Raw genomic sequence first — 12,242 nt, forward strand, 5'->3', positions numbered from 1 at the left:
TCCATCTTGTCTTCATTCCATCAGCCTGAGGGGCTTTTTGTCCAAGGAGAAACTTTCTTCTCAGTAAAATAATGAAAACTGGAATTGAGACAAAATAGAGTAGGGCCATACCGAGGAAAGAAATAGATTTTAATTTGACTTTTCTGGCTGAGGTCTCAAATCTGTAACTGAGACCAAGTACTTTACCAGCCTCTTAGAATGGAAGACCTATCAGATGCTAGGGGCACTTCAAGAGAAAGGCTGATACTGCCATTGCCTTATTTAAATACCCACTTCTGGTTGTGTAGTCAACAGGGAGACAAGTACTGACTTTCTAAAGTGTTTTTTACTGTACCAGGTGGAAAACTCTAGAGCAAAAGAAATTGAACTCATGTCCCTCTTGTACGGAGCCTCTGAGACAACACTGCACTTTGGGCACCTTTATTCCTGGGAGCTGCATCTTAGGTTGAATGAATATGCATCTGTACCTTGTTACCGTGGCATCTGTACCTAAACAGGCTCTTATTAGACTCCTCAGTCAAAAAGGACACACATAGTATGCCTTTTACTTCAGATTGCAGGATTCATGTCCACACTTCCCACTTCTCCAGGGAGGCTGTGCTGCAGTTATAGGAAACTGAAAGTCAGAAGCAAGTAGGCCTAAAGCATCCTAAGTCAACAGAATGCCTATCTGCCTTCCACTGACTACATCAACTAGATATAAACTGACCAGAATAGTTGCTTGGACTCCTGACTAAAATGTTTTATATAGACATACTGATTTATGTGTCCACAGTATGGAGCTGGATCTCATTCTTATGCCTTAACTCAGTTGCCTAAATGTAGGGGGTGATATGTGTATGGAAGACATGAACTTCAGGGTCCTTGAGCTGGTCATCTTAAACCAGTAGTCTGTTCCTCATCAGCTAGATTGAGATACCAATCTTCCTGTTTTTAGGAAAAGCTATAGAGGAGAGTGCATGAGTACTGTCTAAACTGTTCTTCATCTTCATTCTTGTTCTTAGGAATAAGAGGTTTTACATTCATGAAGCTGACATCCTTTCCTTGAAAATGCATACATTTTGTTTCATTAAAAGCTGCTTTTATAGTGGTTAGCAACAATTGCCACCTCCACAGAGGTGACCCATATTGCCTTGTATTTTGCACAGGTTTGTGCACAGATGTGAACAGATTTGGGTCTATTTATTTCAACACTAAATTATTTAGATGGATTTTATTAATTCTATTAGCTGTTTAGGTGTCATTGATTACTTGCACATTACCTTGTTGGGTTTCACTGTATTAAGTACAGGAAAATGTATAAAAGGACAGAGCCTTTAATGAAGAAGGCCCATTTTTCGCTATTCTGCCCTACCAGTTTGGTTTTCTCTCTATGCTTGTGCACTAGTGCCCCATTTCCTCCTTGTACAAGGTAACTCCTATTAAGTTCCTCTCCTCCTAAACCTTCCTTGCAGCATGAAGCTACATATGTGAGCAGCTGGCAGAATATGTTGCTGCATCACCCTTCTTGTGGTATAGTGAGTGAAGCAAACCTTTAGCCTCACACAGTGGATGCTCCAATGTTCTCTAACTTGAACACAGTTGCAGTGGTAAACAAGTATTTTTATTAAAAACTGAAATTGATATGTGACATAATTTGCATCTATTGCTGTTCTTCAGTTAGATGCTGAAGGCATTCTGTTGATTTGCAGAGTATTACATTAAAATATAAATTGGTGCTTCATCAGATTTTAGATTTTCCAGCAGTTGATGAATTATGGTTTAACAAAATGATGGTTAATGTCAGAGTTTCAAATTGTATCTAAGAAGGAACAGGTTTGGAGAACATTAAAGCTGACTACTTACCTGAACCTTCAGACCCTCCTTTATAAACTACCTGTGGTCTCTTTGTATCCCTGTCTAGGGAGACGGCAAATTCTGCGAGATGCAGTAATAGAAACCACCGGAAACTTCTTGAGTATGACTAATCATTACCAGTTTTTACTGATAACTCACTGACTGCCAGCCAAGATTTTATTAATTTCAATGCAAAAACATCATCCACACCTATCATTTCCCCCAGAGGTCTTCTTAGGCTGCTGCAGAAATTGAATCTGACTGCTATTATTTTGTCTATAGATGAGGCTGTGAATTTTTTCAGTGAATTTATGGATAGCATACCCAATCTAGGGGCCATATGGCTTGCCTGGTGATGTGGCTTTGTATTGCACTGGCTCCACGCCACAGCTGCCACCACACTGGGACAGTGGCACAAGGTAGGATGTTCCTGGCTACAGGCACCCATTGTAGGTGGCATAGAAGGGGCTGCCCATGCTTAATGGAGAATTCAACACTATGGAGAATCATGTCCTGCTAAAAGTATGCTCACTAGTGATCATCAAGTACAGAAAAATGGATATATTTTCCAAAGGATGAGCTGAGTGTCTGCTCACGCGTTATGCAGTCTTGAAGGTCTTGCTGTTGTTTTTTTTTGTACTCTGAGACAATTCAGACATAGGATGGAGACCAACTTTTAACATGATTTGATGATGACAGGTCAAGGGAGGATGGTTTTAAACTGAAAAATAACAGAATAAAATGGGGATTTAGACTAGATAGAAGGAATAAATTCTTTACTGAGAGGGGCGGTGAGGCCCTGGCACAAACTGCCCAGTGAAGCTGTGTATATCCCAAGATGCTCAAGGATGGGGCCCTAGGCAGCCTGACTTGATGGGTAGCAACTAGCCAATGGAGGTGGGATGGAACTGGGTAGGGTTTAAGGTTCCTTTTAACTTGACTATTCTGTGATTGTATGACTCTGTTCCATCATTTCAAGAGAGACATACCTGAGCAGTGCAGGTAAGCTTGACCAAAGTCAAAGAAATTGCATGCATACTGGCTTTGTATGTGCTTCTGCACATTGAATTAACACTTCAGGCTGACATTTCTGACTTGAATGTTAGTGAGAAGCAGAGGAACAGACACTGTAAACTTTGTCTATTCAAACAGATAAGGCACTAACATTTGGGGTATAACCCTCCAAAAAATGTGCCAAAAGTTGATCTTGTAACATATCCAGAGCTGGAGCAGGTCCAAAGAAGGGCAACAAGGCTTGTGAAGGGCTTGAAGAATATGCCCTATGAGGAGAGACTGAAGGAACTGGGGCTGTTTAGTTCGCGGAAAAGGAGGCTGAGAGGAAACCTTATTGCTCTCTTCAAATACCTGAATGGTGATGACAGCAAGAGCGGGGTTGGTCCCTTCTCACTGGTGACAGCTGACAGGATGAGAGGAAATGGCCTCAAGTTGCTCTAGGGGAGGTTTAGGTTGGATATCAGGAAAAGCTTCTTTATGGAAAGGGTTGTTAAGTACTGGAATAGGCTCTCCAAGGAGGTGGTTGAGTCACCATCCCTGGATGTGTTTAAAAACTGTTTGGATGTGGTGCTCAGAGACATGATTTAGTGGAGGGTTGTTACAGTTAGAGTAGGATGGTTTGGTCGTGGTTGGACTTTATGATCTTTAAGGTCTTTTGAAACCCAACCTATTCTATGATTCTATGATTCTGTGATCTGTATCTATAAAGTTGAAGACAAATGAACTTTATGAGTCCAGCATCACCCTGCTGCTCATCCTGCTTGTGTGACATGGTTACAGAATTGTTGAGCACTGAATAAAGTTTGCCTCTATCTGAAGGAAATTAAATACCTCTGAAACATATCTGTGCATGGCAGATTCAGTGCAATGGGGCCATCGCCCCACAGAAATAGTTGCTAAGAGGATGGGTGCTTATTTCCACAGCATTAATGTGATGCTGACAAAGGAGGGGGCCATGTGTGGGGTGCAGTGCTGTCCCCAAGAGGAGCAGTGCTCCTAGTCATCTGGCTAATGCAGCTATCTTGACTCACCGCTGACAGAAAAGGTTTGTGTCAGGAGGTTTGTGGAAAGCTCTAATGACATGTGGTTGCTCACACAGAAGCAAGTCTGTGGAGCCCCTGTGGAGTTTTTTAGCTTTTGCATCTCCAGGGTGCAGCCTGTGGTGGGAACACCCCCACGGACTTTGCATGGGCTCTTTAAAATCAAAGCCTCATTGTTATCAAGACTTTCTAAATCAACAAAAATCTCAACCAGCCAATGAGAAAGAATTGTCTGTTGTTTGCTAGCAGCCAAAAATAAGTAGATAAAAATACTCCAGACAGACAGTATTTTTCCCTCTCAGAGTAAATATGCCTGATCTGGGACGTGAGGGAAAAGCAGTGCATTTTCACTCTGCTTTCCGCATGTGACCCCTCCTAGTCTGCACAGGCTCAGGCTGATGTGCTCTAGGGGGAGCCACATCTGCCCTTGCTCTCTGAAATGGAGGTCATCAGGCTGCCAGGCTTTCCAGGAAAGAGGGAGTGGCCACAGACCGTGGAGTCACAGAGCGTGGACCACCTGGAAAGCAGCATGCAGCTGTCACTTGTCCTACCTTTAGGCACTCTGCAGTGAGGGATGCTGAACAGGCTTTGAGCTCCCACCTGAACTCGCTTGAAGGAATGGAAGGGCAGGCAAGTAACATGCATGTGCTGTTATAAAAGAAGACAATAGCATTTCTGTATTTTTGTTGATAGTTCTGTTATTTGGATCCAGATTTGAGGTGTATAGGTGCCTGAGTCTGCTTAGAGACAGGGGTTGCTTGTAAAGCTCAGCCAGTGACCCAGGTTCTGACCAAGAGCACCCTGCAGCTCTGATGTGCTTCTAGCTCTGGGAAAGACACAGGAAAAAAGATTAGACTTCTCCCTGCACTAGAGAGAAAGCCCTATGAATAATGATGTCTCTAGTTGAAAAGTGAAAAAAAAAATAAAATCCTAGTCTTGAAAAGCAAAGTTGGGAAATAACTATCTTTTATTTCAAGAAATCAGGGTCATTAAAATTATAGCTATAAAACAACGATAAGCCTGAGCCCTCTATATAAAACTTCTTGTATTTTATGCCTCCTTTTCTATTTCAGGTCTTCATTTGCCTAATTACTACTCAGAGTCTGGCAGGGAATTTCCCTGCAGCGCTCAGCTCTGCTGACTGCAGAGACCCTACCTGGCACACTGAGTTAGTGCGTCAGCATTCTAGGTAGAAATGAATGAAAAATCAATCAGGGCAGCTGCAGTGGTAGCATATACAACTGTAGCCTACTTTGTGTGTAGTTTTGTTGTGTTTTTAGGCATTTTTAAACATGGCAAGTGGATTCAGAATAAAACAGACCTTTCTAATCAGGCGCAGAAATAATCTGCCATCTTTATTGCTTGGCTTAAGCAAACTTGCCACCCTTTCTGCTAAGTTAACTTGCAGCCTGGTCTGAAGTGCCAGAACCTATGAGAAGACGGTTTTTGCCTTAAAATTCTATCACCAGCGGATTGCATCATACCACAAATATAGACTCAGTGCTGGCTTTAGTTGTTTTAACTGCATTTGTTGACCAGATCTGGAGTGGGTCTGGAAATGCAAAAGTGCACTAGAATGTTTTTTGAAACACTGCTGTGGCTTACGTAGGGTCTTGCAAGGAATTTTATGGCTGTGTGTGAATGCTTTTATTCTTTCATGCTGTATTTTTGCATAGCTTTTTCTATTGCAAGTTTCATTTAATGAAAGTCCACGGTAAAAAGATCCACCCCTCATGCCTTAAGAATTTCTACCTATTGTCACACCTTCATCTCAGTGGGAAAAATATGTTCCAGATTCCTTTTAAAGATCATTGCTGTAAAAAGTTGTGCAGAGCAATTCTATAAAGGGTTCCAGAAATTGATGAGTCTGTTATGTGATGTCCTTACAGTGAAGAAGATTCTTGTGACTGTGAAGATGACAAGTCTACTCTTTCTGGTGCTGATTTCTGTCTGCTGGGCAGAACCTCATCCTGATAACTCAAGCCTGGAGCATGAGAGGATTATTCACATCCAAGGTAAGGAAATACATTAGAAAATGCCTGTATCTTGGGGATACAGAATTATATGCTTAGTGATCTTTTATTTTTATTTTGCTGCATGTTTTTAAAATACTGCTACTGTTGACCAGACCCTTTCTTTTCTGGTTTAGTGTTACTTGTAAGGAAAGTAAAACAAAGCAAAACAACAAAAGAAAGTTACACTGTTTTATAGAACTTAGTGACAACCTTGCAAAGACTAGTGAGTTAAGGACAGCCTGCTTTAAGATAAGGAAACAAAACATGCACCCTAAAGTAATATCTCCAAATGGGCTGAGATATCTTTAATTTATTGTGGGATATGTTTGATGTTAAGAAGACTGTCATGTATAATACTTCATAGAACATTTTTGCTGTTTATTATTTTAAAAGGTTTAGCACATCTGTGATCATAACCGGGAAATTTAAACATCAGGAAAAAGAAAAGTAGCTTACCCAGAAGTAAATGTGTCTTTCTTCATACCTTTAATTCACACCAAGTATTATACTTTCCCTTCTGCGTAATCCTGCTTAGTTCATGCTTGAATCCTGCAGCTTATAGCTGTAGCAGGATTTGAGTCTGCAGTACAATGCAGCTGTTTTCTCAGTCTCAGCTTCAGTCACTGAGGGTCATCCAGTGTAAGAAAAGCGCAGAGATTTATGCAGTAAGGACATGCAGAACTAGCAGGATTTTTCCTGCCTTCATCTGTATGTTCACTGAGGGTGAAATTAATATTGCAGAATTAAGAAACATAGCACAACTTCCCCACCCCCGAGTTTTATTCCTTTCTCACAACAGCTGGCAAATTGTTTTATTTGAGCTTCTACATAAATATGAATTACCAAGTTAGAGCAGATACATAGAAAACCTGAACGTTTAGAACTTCCCTGGAAAGTGACAGAAGACAAAGGTACTCCACACTTACTATAGCAGGCTCAAGGTCAAATCAAGAATAAGAGATTGCTGTTTTTACTCTTAAGGAAGCTTACATCACGAAGGTCAAATAATGTGTGCATCAAAAGGAAGAGATATCACCACTGTGAGATTACGAATGTTCCCTGGGGTGAATTTCAAATCTGCCACCTATGTCTAATAAATGTACTGTTTGTTTTTCCATGCACAATGCAGGTTTGGGTTTGTTTGTTTGTTTGTTTATCTCTGAAATTTACTTACCATTTAAGAAGAGTAAATTGTTGGAAAAAATTAAACTAAATAGTTTCCCTCAATCTATTTCTTTCAAACTTGCTTGCTCAGCAGTTTATTTGAGTTTAACTTTCAAGTCATACGTGTTTCTTATTGCTAGTCCTTCTGGGTGTGTACCACACAGGCTGTAAGCATTAAATAGTTCACAGATGCAAAAAGTTTCAGGATGGGCCATTTTTCCTCTCCATGAAAGCTCAATTCTTCTGAGCCTCAAGAGTGTTTACCTTCAAAGAAAGCTGCACTAAAATCAAGCTTTGCTATTTGTGCTCTGAAATACACAGACCAAAAGGAATTAAACTGTTTAGAACTTGTTAATTTACTCCTAAACTTTTTTTCAATCCTCTCTGCATTGTGGAATCTTGAGACTCCACACTGCTCAGTGTTGCATTAACATGCGCACTGATCCACACCTGGACATAAGCTGCAAATCAGGGAAATCTGTGGAACACATGTGTTACAGATTCAAACAAAGGGTATTTGATATTACATTAAGGAGTGTAATGTTCAGTAGGTGAAATCCAAGAGATCCTGATCTAAACTCTTCCTGGACTGCATGTGTTGGAATGCTTTGAGATGACAAGAGGTGCAGAAAAATGTTCTGTAGTCTTAAGTACACAGAACAGAAAGGGATCTCCTCAGGCAGTGAGATAAAATGTCTCCTACTTTTTATTTTTTTTTTAATATCATAAGTCCCATAAACTTCCATTTTTAAACAAGCTAGGTTTCAAATCTTATTACTACAAGGCAGTTTTAGATCCTATTCTGGAATAAAAAATATTCTTCCAATTTCTGCATGCTTTCTTAGAGCTACTGAATAGTCCTGCTTCTCCTAATATAGTTTTTTGCTTGCAAATGATTAGTCTTTGATATTCACTTTAATACATCAATGAGACTGTTGCGTCTCCTCACAGCTCAGAGTGAATAAACTTTTTCAGATCCTTCCCTAAGTGTATAACCTCCAATTGCCCACTAATTTTAGCTGTTCATCTGAGTACTTGTTTGTTGTATTCAAATGTCTAGAGTGTGCCCAGCCAGGATTGCATTCCAAATAAGATGTTAGGCCAGCAGTAGTATTTCTACTTACTTGCTAAACATCTTTTATTCTTTAAGTTTTGGCTGAAATCTGACTTCTTCCTGGCCATGCTACAGTACTGATTGACAATCATTGATATTTAGTAGTTGTTCTTCCTCATTCCTTTACTGCAATTAACAAGTACAAGGTTTGTATCAGTAATTCTGAAAACTGGGCAGCATGGCCAGCAGGGCAAGGGAGATGATTGTCCCCCTCTGCTTTGCACTTGTCTGGAGTACTGCATCCAGGTCTGGTCCCCAGCAAAAGAAAGATATGGAGCTGCTGAAGTGGATACATAGGAGGCCACAAAGATAATCAGAAGGCTGGAGGACCTCTCCTACATACAAAGAAAGGCTGAGGGAGCTGGGCTTGTTCATTCTGGAGAAAACAGAACTCAGTATGGCCTTCCAGTACTTGAAGGGAACTTACAAATGAGAGGGAGACTGACTTTTTATTTCGGCAGAAAATGAGAGGACGAGTGGGAATGCCTTTAAACTAAAAGAGGGGAGATTTGGATTAAATGTCTGGGGAACTTTTCATGCAGAAGGTGGTGAGGCATTGGTATAGACTACTCAGAGAAGCTCCATCCCTGGAGGTGTCCAAAGACAAGTGGGATGGAGACCTGGGCAACCTCATCTGCCCTAAAAAAATCTAGATTTTACATTTGGTATTAAATGCTATCATTCTTTGCCCATCTTTTCTCTGTCAGTGATGCTAAATATGTTATGGGAAAATGGTACTTATTCAGTAGTTCTCTTTATGAGGAAAAATTAATAAAAATGTTAAAGAATCTCAAAAATTATGCTAGGGAGGGTTGACTGGCATTTTTATAGGCCTTTCTTTTCTGCTTCAGCCCAGTCACATTCTAACCTCTATTAAATTCCTGCACAAATAACAGCAAAAACTTGTGTTCTCCATTCTACTTTGTTTTTTTATATATTTTCCATATCGCTTGCTTCCATAAAATCCAAGAGATAAGTACATCTTTTTTTTTTTTTTTCCTCTGCCATAAATGTTTATTTTTGGATAATTGATACCAAACTAATCTTGTTTGTATCTAATGTTCAGAAAAGAACTCTTTACCAGAAAATGAGGTAGAAACAAGCCATTACTCTAGAATCACCCTCTCTCATGCTACAAGAGAATGACAGAAAGCAAATGCACGCTTTTGTTGTAATAAAAGGAAATTTATTTATTCAAGAACTATACAATAATATTGAGGGATCTTAGGGGTCTGTTTCGTTCTGGCCTTGTTTTCCCCGGAGTTGGGTAGGCTCCTGCTCCTTCCCTGTCCTGTAGAAGTGCCCTCTCTATGCACGGTGATGGTGTCTCTGTATCTGGAAGGATCACCTTCCGTTTACAGCTTCTCTGTTCAACTTAGGAGCTGTGCTTGTGCTGGTATGCAGAGAAAAGTGTCTGTTCTCTTCCCCATCTTTGCACAATTCTGCCATCTCTTTCGTCCTGGGAGGATCCTCCTACAGGTGTCTCAGATGTTTGTGGTATATCTCCATCAAAGCAGGGTTTGCCTTCAGCTGGCAGAGCAGCCTGCAGCGTTTGCAGGAGCAGTCCTGGCAGTGTGTCCCTGGGGCAGCTGAGAGTGTCTGGCTCTTCTCCTGGAAGTGACAGAGCAGGAGGCGTGAAGAAAATGTCAGGGGCCTTGGGGGCCTGCGATCTCTGCCTCTGTGCTGTGCCTCTTCCTGAGAAACTCAGGCACCGTCTGGTTTGCCTGACCTCCATTACTAACCTCTCCGCGGCACCTCCTGGCTATTTTCCACAGGTAAAAGACCACGACAAAAAGGCCCAGCTCTATTTTCTTCTCGTAGAGCACTTCCACAGATCCCAGTGGACTTAGGTGCTTAAACGAAGACCAAAGCTGGTCCAGGAATTGGTTCTGGCTTGCCTTGCCAGTGTTCGGCTTCTCCATGTCATGGGGATCCACATCCCACATACCCGTGGCCCATGACGGGCGTCCGGAATGGGCAAGGCAGCCCGTAAACTGGAAGGGCAAGCAGAAGACAAGGAGTAGGAAAAACCTCGGGCTCAGCATTGCACCTTCCTGAGAATTAAGTCGCTCTCAAGCCGTCACTCTGACCTGAGCTCAACCAAGTCACCAGCAGCACCAGCGTCTGCAAAGCAACTGAGCAGCATCAGCAGCACCAGTGGCTGTGTGACCACGAAGGCTTTGTGACATCATAGCAGCTGGGTGTGGTGAGCCACGTTCCATGGCTTGCTTCTCCCATGGCTGTGTTGCAGTGATTACTAGTATTGTGAGCTCGTCTCAGTGAATACTGCTTCACACTCGCCCAGGGCCAAACACACCACCATCAGTCTCAGGGCCTCTTTCCCCTACAACCATAGGAAATGCAGAAACATCTGAAAACCACCAGAACCTGGTTGGAGCTTCCCCAAACCCCGCCTCTTGCGCCAAATCATTCGAAGGATATAGCAGCTGCGAGGTTAAGGCGAAGGCTGCTGTTTCTCTTCCCCCGTCTGTAATTGGTTGATGACGCAAGGCGCTGTTGCTGAGGGAATTCCGCCATCTTGTGGTTGTTTCTCTTCGGCGCCATCTTGTGCGCGTCTCCCAACCTGCGAAAAGAACTCGCCCCGGACCGCGGAGACCCGCCTGGATCGGGAGCCGCCCCAAGCAGTGCCCGAATCTGCTCCGCACGTTTCCCCTCTTTGGCGGCTTTAAGTGCGCCGAGTATTAGTCTCCAGGTCATTAATTCTGGAGCCTTTTGACTGTACTTTGCATGCCGGCTGAGCAAACCTGTGGTAAAATCCCACCGTTTTGAATCTAAAGCATGCAACGAGGAGGCCAGTTCCCCGTCTTTCTCCTTCTTGGAGGGATATTAAACATTACGTTGATCTGTTCCATAGCTAACGTCAGCGATCTGCCGCCTTCCGCAGATGTCGCTGCTGCACGCTCCTCCGCAAACGACCTGCCGCCTCGTCGCAGGCACTACCGTCACGGGCACACCCACCGTCTGAGCTCGATCCCCTCCTCACACGGGGCACCACTTGTTGCAGTGATTACTAGTATTGTGAGCTCGTCTCGGTGAATACTGCTTCACACTCGCCCAGGGCCAAATACAGCACCATCAGTCTCAGAGCAAAGCGCTTCAAAAATGGCTTCTGTCTTCTTCATTGCATCTTACCTCTCCTTATATATTCTCTGCTAACAGCCTATCACAGAGCAGGGGGGCCCTATCACGTCACCAGACCCTGGACCAGACCCTGGGCAACCTGATGATGCTGTGCATTTCCCTGTTCATTGCAGGGAACCTGGAATAGGTGACCTTTAAAAGTCCCTTCCAACGCTGAATATTCTATGATGATTCCATGACAGGAAATTCTTTGCCACAAGGGTGGTGAGACACTGGCACAGGTTGCCCAGAGAGGTTGTGGATGCCCCTTCTCTGGAGGCGTTCAAGGCCTGGCTGGATGGGGCTTTGAGCAACCTGGGTCATGGGGAGGTGTCCCTGCCTATAGCAGGAGGGTTGGAACTAGGTGGTCACAAAGGTCCCATCCAACCCAAACCATTCTGTGATTCTGTGATCTCCCTGTCCACTGGGGCCCAGGAGGCTGTGATCCAAAATGCTCAGTAAGGAGTATCTGTGCCAGCACAGGGCTGTTGCCTCAGTGTCCCATGGCCTATGCTTGCCCCAGTGCTGTGTCCACAGGCAGTAGGGCTGAGTGGCATTACCAGCAGTCAGCAGCACTCTTCAGTGTTCGGGTTTCTTTGTGCTGAAGATACGCTTGATGATTCACATAATTTTGAAGTACTACTGAAATATGTCTATATGTTGGGCTACAGTTCACTATTTCAGACACCACGATGTTCAGAAAAGAACTCCTTACCAGAAAACGAGGTGGAAACAAGCCATTACTCTAGAATCACCCTCTCTCATGCTACAAGAGAATGACAGAAAGCAAATGCATGCTTTTGGTGTAATAAAATCCAATTTATTTATTCTAGAAGTATACAATAATATTGAGGGGTATTAAGGGTCTGTTTCATTCCGGCCTTGTTTTCTCCGGAGTTGGGTAGGCTCCTGCTCCTT

General features: G+C 42.9%; 1 protein-coding gene across 5 annotated transcripts in view; it reads left to right on the plus strand.

Moving 5' to 3' along the window:
• The window catches only part of HAPLN1 (hyaluronan and proteoglycan link protein 1), a 95,082-nt gene that overhangs the window by 25,948 nt on the left and 56,892 nt on the right, over positions 1-12,242 (plus strand). For 4 of the 5 annotated variants that reach the window (XM_085528744.1, XM_032441294.2, XM_085528743.1 and 1 more), the window contains one exon: positions 5,780-5,905. In XM_085528744.1, the coding sequence (XP_085384870.1) occupies positions 5,780-5,905 (126 nt within the window). Of the gene's footprint in view, positions 1-4,343; positions 4,521-5,779; positions 5,906-12,242 lie in introns of those variants that run through there. The other variant, XM_032441293.2, reaches the window with a different exon arrangement.

Source organism: Coturnix japonica, chromosome Z (assembly GCF_054131305.1).
Source record: "Coturnix japonica strain WE chromosome Z, WE-NBRP24, whole genome shotgun sequence".
Lineage (NCBI taxonomy): Eukaryota > Metazoa > Chordata > Aves > Galliformes > Phasianidae > Coturnix > Coturnix japonica.